This window comes from Gracilinanus agilis, chromosome 2 (assembly GCF_016433145.1).
Source record: "Gracilinanus agilis isolate LMUSP501 chromosome 2, AgileGrace, whole genome shotgun sequence".
In the NCBI taxonomy this organism is placed as follows: Eukaryota; Metazoa; Chordata; class Mammalia; order Didelphimorphia; family Didelphidae; genus Gracilinanus; species Gracilinanus agilis.
In genome coordinates, this window is record NC_058131.1 from 425083406 (window position 1) to 425097153 (window position 13748).

Sequence of the window (13748 nt, forward strand, 5' to 3'; positions counted from 1 at the left end):
TTATCACACATTGGAGCTGAGTGTCAGCTATATAGATATATAAAAGCTTTGAAGAAGAGACTGGATGACTTGCACAAACTTGGATTGTTAACCCAGAGAGTTCCTTTAGACTTTAGCTTACATCAGCTTAAACCGGGAGACATGGTCTATATAAGGAACTTTACAAGAAAATCTGTTCTAGACCCTAAATGGGTCGGGCCTTTCCAGGTGCTATTAACTAGCCCAACTTGTGTGAAAGTTGAGAATAGAGACCCGTGGTTCCACATCACGCATGTAAAGCCTGTTAAAGAACATCATGAAATAAAACCTCCTGACATAGAGCAGAATGAAATGAATGCCCTGCCAGATCCACAGCAAACAGACGGTTATGATGAGAATGAATGAACTGCTTGAAATTCTGAAAAGGAAAAAAAACAAGAAGAAAAAAAAACTGCAAAATTTTTTGCAACACAAAACAACACAAAGTTAGCACAATTACATCACAACAACTAAGGTTCCTGATTAAGAAGGTGACAAGTCAACCATCAGACAAGACGATAGACAGCAGACAAGTATGCATGCAGTACAGAGGAAGAAACGAAGAATACAGAAGCTGGAAGCTGCAGAAATTTACAGCAGAGGCGGCACCAAGGAATGGACAATCACGAGAGTGTTGTAATCTTTATTAAGTACTGTACAGGAAGAGGACTGGAAGGAAGAAATCCGTGGAGCAGCTATCATGTTATAAACACACATGGTACATATGAGACATCACACGGTAGTTGCATGCCACACTACATATGGCTAACAAGGAGGATTATGATTCTCCAGTGGGCCAGAAGCTCCTTGCAGTAAGGGTAAGTATGTGCATACATCAGCACACTTTAGTTCATTGGACACAACACAAACTGATTGTTCACTTTTTGATATAGACCTCATGTAGATAAATGAGAGTCCCTTCTGTATATATGTATTATATGTACATGTGTATTATATATAAGGGAAGGGTATCCTAGGATCTCTAACATATCAAAAGATCCATTGTTTGTTTTTTGATTTGGTAGACATCAAGGGAACTTCCATCTGTAAATAGGCATTGTGGATAGCCTGTATTATATTACTAACCCATAGAATAGAATTACTAACATCTTAGGGAAAGATAGCTTTAGGGATTTTGAAATACAGAGTTAGTCAGGGAAAGTCACTATAGTCTATAAGAATATGTATAGTGTACATATATTAATGACTAACAATGAAATTAATATACTAACAATATAGAATTTAGGATTATTAATACCACTAACTTAGCTTAAGTAAGGTACTAACATGGAAACTTAGTTCTATGACATTTTGCATATAGAGTTTTACCATATTTCTTTTGTTATGAGTTAGGTGCAAGTGTTAGAAGACCTGTAGGTTGTTACATTTTTGCTTTGGATGTGTTTCAAAGATGTTTGCATTGCATGCTATAGGGATAGTGATGGCAACTTATAATTGTTGCAGTTTTGGAATTTCTGTGATAATTTGTTGCATGTTATGATGTTTGTATTTTATTCCAAAACCTGTTTTTTTCCCTTGTTCATATTTTCCTTTTTCCCTCCTTAGATAGGGGTAGATAGTATAGATAGTATAGCAATAGCATAGCAAGACTGTTAAGGGGTTAGGTTAAGTTTATGGAGACCATTTTCCCATCATACTATAATGATGATGATATAGCAGAAATCCCATTTTCCCAACCATAGGAAGGGAGGACCCCATTTTACAGAAAAAGACTGAGGATTAGTTGGAAGGTGACATACCCACCATCCCAGGACTTATGTTCAGATCTCTTCACACACCATCTCCTTCTCTTGCTGCCCCTCACCATAGCACCACCAGTGGGGGTGAGTGAGTTTTAGGAACATGGCGGTAGTTGCCCCCCTAGTTTTGTAAGGGAAAGGACTTATTAGTCCTTTAGCTGGAGAAATTGGGAAAGGCCTCATATAGGAGGTATGATTTGATTTAAGCTTCAAAGGAAACTGCATTTGTGACTTTTGGCAAACCACATTAACCCCTTTGAGCCTCAGGTTCTTCATCTGTTAAATGAGGGTGCTGGGTCTGTTGCACCATCAGCAGGGTGGGTCTTAACTCGGGTAGTATGTGGCGGTGGTATTTTCCAACCGAAGTGATATCACAGAGGGTATAAAATGTCTTTTGTCTCTACCTGACCACCCTGCCATCTCCAGTCCCATCTGCTGGCTCTGAGAAGATGATGGTGAAGGGACAAAAGATGGGGACAACAAAAGGGCTGGGGGCTAGAGAAGCAGGATGTGGGGAGAAGCAGGAAGAGAATCTTTTTTTTTTAAGTTTAAAGGTTTCAAGAAGTAGAAAAGCTTTGATAAGGAAAGTTTTGTGATAATAACACGAATCTGTCACTTTACCATTTGGCCAGTAAATATAGTTATACCTTCCATATCAAGTATCATGGTGGTTAGAGGCACAGCTCCTGCCCTGTGATCTGGAAAATCTATGTAAAAACTTTTGACCCTCCCTTCATACTAAAGAAGAAGTCTACATTTTTTTCTTTTTCTTTATGGGGTGTTTACAGTACCTTACTATAAATTTTGGGTTAAGTATGTATTTCTGAGCTTCTAAACTTTTTCTGTGTTTTCTGCTGGCCTTCATGGGTCATCTGTGCCTTCTGCAAAACTTCCCCCAAGAACATAGCTCAGTGGATTGAGAGTCAGGCCTAGAGATGGGAGGTCCTGCGTTCAAATCTGGTCTCAGATATTTCCTAGCTGTGTGACCCTGGGCAAGTCACTTAACCCCCATTGCCTAGCCCTCACCACTCTTCTGCCTTGGAACCAAAACATATTATTGAATCTAAGGAAGGTAAGGGTTATAAAAAAATTTTTTTAATTAAAAAAAAACTCTCCTCAAATTTCCATTTAATTTCATATACCAATCTGTGATATATTGAAACTGTGATAAAAATTGTGATATGGAAGAGATAACTGTATGCGCTTTGGATAAATGATATATAAGAAATGACTCTTTTGAGACACTGCTTAAAGAGCATAAAGCCAAGGGCACTGGAGGATGGGGCCCTGCCCTACAGTGTAGTGGAAAGAGTTCTGGATTTTGACTCAATACCAGAATTCAAATTCCAACCCTGCCACTTTCAACCTTTTTGACCTTAGACAAGTCATTTTTCTCCTCAAGGACTCTGTTTCCTCAGCTGTAAAATGAAGGAGTTGAGTTAGATGACTGGAGTTGGGCTATATTACTTCAAAAGTCCAAGAGGATCAATGATCCTCTAAGTTCTATCATTAAAGTCTTAGTCCTTTGACTTTAGACTTTCTGTTGCATCAAAGGGAAAATCAAAGAACACTTCAAACTGTTATCCAACATTGACACCTCAGTATGACTGATTTACCAGAAAATTCCCTAACTTCTGGTTTCTCTGTACATTATATTTCTCTTTTCCTTCCCCCTCTGCTCCTCTTCCAAACTTTTATCTAGGTCCAGATTGTAGGAGCACTATCTGTGACTTGGCTCCTGGCTATAGTCTTCACGCACTTCCTAAGGCCTGTCATTCTCCCTCCAGTCCTGAATTTGGAGGTAGAAAAGGAAGAAGACCTGATCTACGGGCCATGGAGCAACAAAAAGACATTCACTGAGCAGGGACAATCAAATGGAGGAGAGTTGGAAGAGAAAGAAATGGAAGAGGAGGCCTGGAGCTATATGGATGCATGCAAGTAAGTACTAATTATTGATATTTCTATAATAATTTAATGTATACAAAGCTCTTTGCTAACATTGACTCATTTGATCCTCACAGCAACTGGATAAAGTATTTTTAACATGATTATCCCACCATATAGGCATGCATTTCTGAGTTTCTAAATTTTTCCTGTGTCATCTGCTGGCCTTTGTGTATTGACTATGGCTTCTGCAGAAGTCCCTCAAAATTCTCATTTAATTTCTTATTCCAATTTGTGAGAAATCGAAAATGCAATAGGATGAGTTATGATGTGGAAAGGATAACTATATGTTTTGGACAAATGGTGTGTAAGAAATGGTTTTGATATATTAAAGAATTTGTCCATAGTCACAAAGCTATTAAGTATCAGAATTTGAATCCAGACCTCTGTTTATTCTAAACCCAGAATTTTTCTCCTATACCACTCTATCACCCAAGGGATCTGAACAATAAGATGTAAAAGTTTAGGTTCAGCAGTGGAATTGCTTGTCAGCTCTAGGAGAGGGGAAGGAAGAGGGGAGGGAGACAACATGAATCATGTAACCATGGAAAAATACTTAAAAAAATTTTTTTTGAGTTTGGGTTCATCAACTTTTCCCAGTCATGACAAAGGATAGCAGGTAATCTAGATTCTAGTTTGATATGAGAGGTGTTGGAAAAGTCCATAACTCTTGGATCTACATCCAAGGGATCTACATCCCTTCACCCACCCCCATCTGCCTCAATTCCTAAAATCCTACCTTTGATCCCCTTGAAGTCTGTTCCCCGTCTCCAGGCGATCATACCAGAATCATAGAATCCGAAAGCTTCGTGGGATCTTGTCAGGCTCTAGACCTCAAAAGTTCATGGGATTTAGAATTGTAGAGGGCTTTAAAAATCATTAATTTCTATCTCCTTATTTTCATACTTGCCCAATGTCAAAGAGATAGTAGGGAGCAGAGCTGAGATTGGAACCCAGATCCTTTGAAGCCACCCCTGTCGCTTTCACTTAACCATAATATCACCCAAAGCAGCCTATTCCATTTGGGGATAGCATTAATTGTTAAGATATCTTTTTAATATAGAGTTAAAATATGCTTGCTTGTAACTTTTTTCTTAGTTTTGCCCAAGAAGAAGTCTAATTCATTTTCTCCATGACACACCTTCAAATGCTTGAAGATCATAACCATGCCTCCCCCTAAGTCTTCTTTTACCCAGAATATACACCCATAGTTTCTTCAGCCATAGTTGAGGTTTGAGTTTGAGTTGAGGTCTCTAGACTTCTCCCCAAGCTGCCTCCTCTCCTCTAGTGGGCAGTGGGTCAGTGTCTCTTCTAAACATGCAGTCCCCTTAATTGTACACAGTACTCTTGATGGTGTCTGGCCAAGGAGGAAGTAGCCCTATCTTCCCCTTCATTCTAGACCCTGTGGCCCTGATGATGGATCTGGGCTCGGGAGAGAAGAGAGACAAAGCTCCATAGGAGTCTGACCTGGGGACTCCTGTGTGTCCCTGAATAAACCCTGAGGATGTGGGGCCAACTTTTATTCAATCCAGGCTCTTTCTGTTGCAGGTTTGTCCTGGTGGAGAGCATTCCTGAGGACCTGCCCTACCTATCTGCCAGCCCAGCAGCTCAGCCCCTGATCCAGTCCTGGATGGAGCTCCTGGATTCTGCTCAGGAGAGTGTCCATGTTGCCTCTTACTATTGGTCCCTCACAGGGCTTGATATTGGTATCAATGATTCTTCTTCCCGACCGGTATGTGCACCAAGTAGACTGCGGGTAGGGCCATGAATTGGGAAGAAGAATATCCTGGGACCTTGGGGGTCCTTTCCCTGAAGCCACTTTAAAAGTCCAGAAAAAAAAAAGGTTGGCTGGGAGGGGAGGTTGTGGAATTCTAATAATAGCCATCATTTATGTATGCCAATTTAAGATTGGCAAAGCACTAAAAAAAACTACCTCTACCTTCTATCTTAGAATCATACTAAGGATCAGTTCCAAGGCAGAAAAGCAATTAGGAGTAGGCAATGGGAGTTAAGTGACTTTCCCAGAGTCACCCAGCTAGGAAGTGTCTGAAGCCAGATTTGAACCTATCTTCCATCTCCAGAGCTCTATGCACTGTGCTATCTAGCTATCCCTTGGCAAAGCACTTTTTTATACATTATCATCCTTGTTCCTTACCTGCTAGGAAGATATAGATCTTTTTAGTTTAATTTATTTATTTGGTTTTTTTTTTTTAATCCTTACCTTCCGTCTTGGAGTCAATACTGTGTATTGGCTCCAAAGCAGAAGAGTGGAAAGGGTAGGCAATGGGGGTCAAGTGACTTGCCCAGGGTCACACAGCTGGGAAGTGTCTGAGGTCAGATTTGAACCTATCTTCCATCTCCAGAGCTCTATGCACTGTGCTATCTAGCTGTCCCTTGGCAAAGCCCTTTTATATACATTATCGTCCTTGTTCCTTACCTACTACGACGATATAGATCTTTTTAGTTTAATTTATATAAGTGAGGGTCAGTGAGATTAAGTGACATGGCCAGAGAGCACAGCAGATGAAAGAGGCGGGACGGGAACGCAGCCTTTCCCCATTCTGAGGCCACTGCTCAGAACTGGCATCACTGGCTTTGTAGCCGTCGGCTATTATGAATGGCAGAGTTGTCAGGGTCTGTGAGTTGGTCGTGGCACCCAACCATTCTCCATGGATCTGTGGGAGGGGAAAGATGAGATGAATGACTGAGGAAACGAAGATTCAAGTTTCTGAGCTTTTCCATCTATGAAGTGATGTGTGCCAATTGTCCAACAAATCAGGGCTTGCCTCTTTCCTCCGCTTAGGGCTGGACCCCAAATACAGGGACAGACAGATTTTTTATACATGAAAAATAACAAATGAGGCCAATTAATTAAAAGAAAACAAATCATGATGCTAAAGTAGGTGATTTGATTTCTAATTGGAAGCACTATTTGGGACTTCCCAAGTTGGGTGGGGGATTGGGATTGAAGTGTATTTCTCTAAAAACAGGAAAAAAAGGTGTCTCACTCCCCCTGAGAGTGTGTAAACAATCAGAAGAACCTGGAAACAATAAGTGATTGATCAACATGGAGCCAGTTTTCAGATTAGACATACAGGTTGCTTGAAATGTGTAATTGTAAGAAAACTCTTTGCTTCAGACCTTGGATGGTTTCTGGCCAGCATCACCTCAGTCCTTAGTTAAGAGTTTCTAAGCAATTTTTAGGGGAGCTCCAACTTCCCAGCCGGGCAGAGCTGAATTCAAACCATGCAATAAGATTTTTCTCCCAATTCCCACAATTGAAAAAAATTTTCTCACAAGACAGGATTTGGAATAACCCCATAATTGAATAGAAAGAGAATTGAAGGGAAAACCAGGTGGCTCAGTGGATAGAGAGTCAGGCCTAGAGACAGGAGGTCCTGGGTTCAAATATGGCCTCTGACTTTTCCTAGCTGTGTGACCCTGGACAAGTCACTTAACCCCCATTGCCTAGCCCTTACTACTCTTCTGCCTTAGAACCAATACTTAGTATCAATTCTAAGACAGAAGGTAAGGGTTGGGGGGGAAAAAGAAAGAAAGAAAGAAAAGAAAGGAAATTGAACTAAATCCAGGATTGAGTCATAAGACAGAATTGGTATACAATTAACTCAGTTCCTCAAATTAACCACTTGTTCCAATTTCCTCAGTTCCTGTTCTTTTTCTGCCTCTGTCGCCATCTCTCTCATAAAAATCCTTACTAAGTATTGGTTCCAAGGCAAAAGAGCTGTAAGAGGTAGACGACTGTTGTTAAGTGACTTGCTCAGGGCTATATAGCTAGAAGTGTCTGAGGTCAGATTTGAATTCAGGACCTTCCCGTTTTGAGGTCTGGTTCTCTATCTGCTGAGTGCCAGCTGACCTAATTTCTATTCTCTTGAAGACTCTTTGGAATCTTCAGTCTCATCTCATCCTTCCCTCTCAGAGTTTCATTTAAATTCAGCTCAATTCCAAGTCCTCATAGTCAGCTCCGTTGTTATAACACAGAAAATAAGGACAGATCCAGTTCTTGCTTCCAGGAGTCCCCAGTCTGGGACTGCCTTCAGGGAGCTTGCTGCTGGCTTCTGCAAATGAGATTTACATGGTAGAATATCCCCTTAGCCCAGTATATAGAATAAAATGCCCAGCCAAGTGACCAAAGGCATAACTCATGAGAGTTCCCTGGGAGAAATTTTTGATTCTTATCAAGGAGGTCTGAGGCCGGGTGGGATTTTAATAAGGGAACAAGAAAGGCATTTTGAGCTCTGATCTGGAATGGCCTAAGGCTGCCTGGATGGCTTTCCCCTACAGAGCTGTCCTGGATTGGTAAGTAAGTCATTGCTCCTTTCTGCTCTGCCCTGCAGGGGGAAGAACTGTTGGAGAAGCTGGAGACTCTGCTGGCCCAGAACGTCTCTCTGACCGTTGCAACAAGTGACCCAACACTGGCTTTAAATTCTACTGACCTGGAAGTCCTTGTGGGCAAAGGTAGAAACCTAAGGGGTCTTCCTCAGTCCCTGGCAACCTCACTCAGCTAGGGTCAAGTCCTCCTCCTGTTGCATTTAGGAGACCCCTCAGGGAATGCCCCTTCCTCCCAGAAGCCTTTCCTGATACATGGGGAAGAGAAGAAAAGAGAGGGAAAGACCAGCTTCTCTGAACTGCTTCCCATCCAGCACAGATCTCCTTTTTGATTAAAAAGGCTTATTGGTCCTCTAAAACATCCTGTTAAAATAAAAGATTCATCCTATGGGGTAAAAACCTCAGACTGTTGCAAATCAGTTCACCTATGGCAGAAGTTGGGTGCTTCTGGGTAGAGCAGCATGGTTGAGAGAGAATGAAGACGGCAACCAGGACAATTTTATCCCAGCTCAGCCATTGCCATTAACTGATTTGGGTGACCTTGGGACAGTCCTGCTTCTGCTCTGGCTTCCCCATATGTAAACTGTTGGGGTCAGACTCGGTACTCTCTAAAGTTCTCTCCCAGCATATTGGATCTGCTATGACTTTTTGCATTTTTACAAGGGGTCATTGTAATCTGTGGCAGGGTCAAGAACCCTATCAAAATTCTTGAAGGGGCAGAAACATTTTCTTACTTTCCATAACCCTATTTTCTGTCAACCTTGATCTGCATCGTAGACCAAAAGCAATTGCTGCTTTGGATGCCATCAGTTCCCCCATCTCTCATCTCTCCTTCTGCAGACTAAGACAAAACTCCCATCATAACCAAAGTTCAGGCCAACAGCTCAGAGCTTGCAACAGTGCCATTCTTTCTCAGGTTGAAGAGATGATGAGGGGCAGCTGGGTAGCTCAGTGGATTGAGAGTCAGTCCTAGAGACGGGAGGTCCTAGGTTCAAGTCCAGCCTCAGACACTTCCCAGCTGTGTGACCCTGGGCAAGTCACTTGACCCCCATTGCCCACCCTTACCACTCTTCCACCTAGGAGCCAATACACAGAAGTTAAGGCTTTAAAAAAAGAGAGATTATGCTAGTTCTCTGCACTCTAATCCCCAATTTTATTCAGATTCAGGTTTTTGATATATTTTTTCTTGCCTTTAGGAAAATCAATATGGATGCTTCTGAATACCCAGTTATGTTAATATTTGTGGAATGCTTCCTTAAGGGAGGGATTTGAGTATGTTCGGGATCCTTACCCACACCCTACTCTGGTGATGGCAAATCTATGACACGTGTCAGCACCAACACGCATAGCCATTTTCGATGACGTATGGGACCGCATGCCGAGGATGAAACATTTGCTGTAGTGTAGTATAGACACTCTGTGCACTATAGATGACAATTCTACCTATATTAATTTACCTATTTTGGTTTATTAAATACAGTTATATATTACAATTATACATTTTTGTTATTTAAACTATACATATTGAGAAATTATGTTTTTTTTTCTCAAAGTGACACCATCCGAGTTATGCTCATTTTTTTGGCGAATTTTGACACACCAAGATCAAAAGGTTGCCCATCACTGCCCTACTCTATTCTCTAATAGGAGCACAAGTGAGGAAGATCCCAATGAAGCACTTGACCCAGGGTGTCCTGCATACCAAGTTCTGGATCGTGGACATGAAGCACGTGTATCTGGGAAGTGCCAACATGGACTGGCGGTCCCTGACACAGGTGATTTGTTACCCACTGCAAACTTCATTTAGAGTCAGAGGGAAAAGAGAAGAGGAGGGAGAGCTGGGACTCAGGTAGGACTTTCCTCATACCCTATGTAGATAGGGGAGATGTGCTCCTGTGAGGTTTTTAGGCGATTTAGAGATAGAAGCAACCTTAGCCCAACTGCTCATATTACAAGAACTGAGGTTTGTGGGAGAGGGACCGGCCTAATAAATAGCATATCTAGGACTCCATTCTATGTCTTCTGACTCCAAATCCAACCTCTTTCTGCCATGAAATTGTGTAGATCAAATTTTTGCCAGTTGAATCTGATTTTAAATGAGGAGAGCTTACTCTTCTCTCTTTCTTTTTCTTTCTTTCTTTCTTTCTTTCTTTCTTTCTTTCTTTCTTTCTTTCTCTCCTTCCTTCCTTCCATCTTAGAATCAGTACTGTGCATTGGTTTTAAGGAAGAAGAGCAGTAAGGGCTAGGCAGTGGGGGTTAAGTGCCCAGGGTCACATAGCTAGGAGATATCTGAAGCCATATTTGAACTCAGGACCTCCCCATCTTTAGACCTGGCTTTCAATTCACTGAACCACCTAGCTGCCCCTGAGAGCTTACTCTTTCAAGGAATTCTGCAATAAGAGGCAGTTTGGGAGATTGGACATCCTCATCTTCATGCTCACCCTCATCTTCATCCAAAACTGGATTTGTAATTAAAAGGCATGGGTTCAGGTGGTACTACTTCTGTTATCATGAGTCAGTCATTTCCCCCTCTGAGCCTGTTTCCTCTTTTGGGAAATGGGAAAAGTAATCTTTGCATTACCTTTGAGAATCCATGTATCCCTTCCACATCACAGGGGTTAGGGGTGTGCCCTTGTGATCTGAAAAATCCATGTAAAATTTTTTGTCCCTTTGTACCAGAGAAGAAGTCTGAATTTTTTTCTTTTTCTATTATGGGGAGCTTTTAATACCCACCATAAGTGCATTTATGAACTACTAGACTTTTAAAGATATCTCTATGAAATGTAGAGGCTTTGTGTGTCATCTGCTTTTATGTTATCTTTTCACGCACTTTAACTTTTTACTTATTTTGACTTTAAAAAGGACATTATGTATACTTATGGTATTAAAAGATAAAACATTGTGTGATTAACTTAGCTCCTTATAAATTTGAGAAATTAGACCTTTGTCAGAGGTTTTGGTTATAAAGATTTTTTCCCAATTTGTTGCTTCCCTTCTAATTTTGATTGCATTTGTTTTGTTTGTTCAAAACCTTTTTAATTTAATGTAATCAAAATTATTCATTTTACATTTTGTAGTGTTCTCTATCTCCTGCTTGGTCTTAAATTCCTTCCTTTCCCAAAGATCTAACAAGTATACTATTCTGTGCTCACCTAATATACTTATAGTTTCCTTCTTTACATTCAGGTCATTCACCCATTCTGAATTTATCTTGATGATAGGGCGTGAGATGTTGATCTAAAAACCTAATCTCTCCCATACTGTTTTCCAATTTTCCCAGCAGTTTTTGTCAAATAGTGGGTTCTTGTACTAAAAGCTGGGATCTTTGGGTTTAGCAAACACAATAAAAGATAAAATACTGATTTTTACAATACTACACATATATATTCTGTGTTTCTAAACTTTTTCTGTTATTTACTGGCTTTCGCATGTTGTCTGCAGCTTCCTCAAAAATTCCCATTTAATTTCTTATGCTGACCCTCAATATAGTGAAACGGTGATGGGGAAAGTCATGATGTGGAAGGGGTACCTGTATTATGTCAGGAAAGTATTTTGTAAACCTTAAAGTACTTTAAAAATAATCTTGTCAAATGGTGTTGTTTGATTGTTTACAGTCATGTACATCTCTTTGTAACCCCATTTGGAGTTTTCTTGGCAAAGATATTGCAGAGTTGTCATTTCCTTCTCCAGCTCATTTTACATATGAGGAAACTGAGGCACACATGATTAATTGACTTATCTAGGGCCACACACCTAGTGTCTGAGATCAGATTTGAATTTAGGAAGATTAAATCTTCTTGACTCCAGGTCCTGCTCTATCCACTGCATCACCTAGCTGGCCTTCATCAAAGGAGGGACCCATAAACCTCACATGTAGGATTATGTTATGCCTTGCTGGGTTCATCCTGTGAGTTCACATGCTTCCTCAGACTAGATGCTCAGAGAGATCCCTGTTTTGGGTCAGAAAGAGAATCTTAGCCTGGACCTGGAAGGTCCAAAGCTAAGACTTGGTCTAAGAAGAGAGAGGCAAGATCACTGTGGGACAGGGGGTTCACAACAGGACTTCCCAGGGGATGTGGGGCTGCATCTGGACCTTGAAGCCTTGGGAGGGTTTGTGCACAGGACCAGATATTATCCTGGACCTCTCTATCTTTTTCTATCTCTCTCTATGGATTTCTGCAGGTGAAGGAACTTGGTGTTGTGATCTACAACTGTAGCTCCCTCGCATACGACCTTGAGAAGACATTCCAGACTTACTGGGTCCTGGGGGTTCCTGGGACCACTGTCCCCAAACACTGGCCCCAGAACTACTCCACAAACATCAACTGGCATCAGCCCCTGCAGGGAACACTTGATGGCATGGTCACTAGTGCCTATTTCTCTGTAAGTGAGAATCTGGAGGATACAGTTGGAAGGAGGTGATTTCCTCTTAGGTACTTGGCTTCTCTGCTTGTTGACTGCCCCCACACAAGGCCTAGCTAAGCAGGTTTGGCAAGCAGAGTCCATCAATTGAAAGGAAAGGACCTCATCTTTTCTCCAGGCATACTCCCTTATTTTTCAGAGAAGGAAACTGAGGGCCAGAAACTCTCAAAGTTGAAAGGAATCACAGAGGCTATGTAGGACAACCCTAATCTAACTGGGGAATCTCCCCTATAGCCTCTCCAATAAATGATCATCCAGCCTTGGATTGGGCCTTGGTAGCTAACAGTGAAGGGAATGCACTATCTCTCAAGACACACACACACACACACACACACACACACACGATATATATATATATATATACACACACACACACAGACATACAAATGTATATATATATATGTGTGTGTATGCACATATATGAAAAATAAGAATAGGAAGGATCTAGAAATAAGAGGAGTTGGGAAAGATTTCCTCTAGAAAATAAGATTTTAGTTGAGACTTAAATGAAGCCAGGGAAGCCAATAGGCAGAAATGAGGAGAGAGAGCATTCCAGGCATGCAGAACACTCAGAGGAAATACCCAAAGTCAAGGGGTGGAGTGCCTTGTGATATAGACATACAAAAAAAAATAATCATGGTCAAGCATAGATGTTTATATGAATTCTACTATTGGACAGATTCAATAACTGGTCGGTCAACAAGTATTTATTCAGTTCTTAACATATGCTAGGCACTGTTAGGAAGCTTTTATTCATATCAAGCATCTCTCTTTGTTTCATTGAAATTCCACCCATTGCTCCTCTTCCTTCCTTCCTTCCTATCCCTGGAAGCTACAATGAACAAGCCCAGACATCTTTGAAGATGACCACCAGGCCCCTGTGAGAACTTCTTTTCTTCAGTCTAAGTACCTCTGCTCCTTCAAAGAAATTTCCTGGCATATCCTCTAGAGATCCACCACCATCTTGCCCACTTTCCACTGGATATTTGATGATATATGAATATCTTTCCTAAAATGACATCCAGAACTGAACATGATATACCAGATGTGGTTTTAGAACAGTGTAGAGAAAGACTGTCACATTCCTAATCCTGGGCACTGGCCTTGTCTTTTTTTTTTTTCTTAATAGGAGCCATGGACATTTATTGAATAAGGGTAATTAATTGCCAAATCTAATGGCCTTTTCTCATTCTTCCTTCTTCTTGACTTCTTTGCAGCCTTTGAAGCTGTTAATCCCTCTCTTCTTGGTACTCTATT

At 41.1% G+C, this 13748-nt stretch overlaps 1 protein-coding gene across 2 annotated transcripts in view; it reads left to right on the forward strand.

Annotated features, from left to right (window-relative positions):
- Nucleotides 1-13748, forward strand: part of PLD4 (phospholipase D family member 4) — a 38916-nt gene that overhangs the window by 17124 nt on the left and 8044 nt on the right. The window contains exons 2-6 of one of the 2 annotated variants that reach the window (XM_044661894.1): nucleotides 3481-3716; nucleotides 5271-5454; nucleotides 8078-8198; nucleotides 9717-9844; nucleotides 12252-12452. In XM_044661894.1, the coding sequence (XP_044517829.1) occupies nucleotides 3481-3716; nucleotides 5271-5454; nucleotides 8078-8198; nucleotides 9717-9844; nucleotides 12252-12452 (870 nt within the window). The remainder of the gene's footprint in view (nucleotides 1-3480; nucleotides 3717-5270; nucleotides 5455-8077; nucleotides 8199-9716; nucleotides 9845-12251; nucleotides 12453-13748) is intronic. The other variant, XM_044661895.1, reaches the window with a different exon arrangement.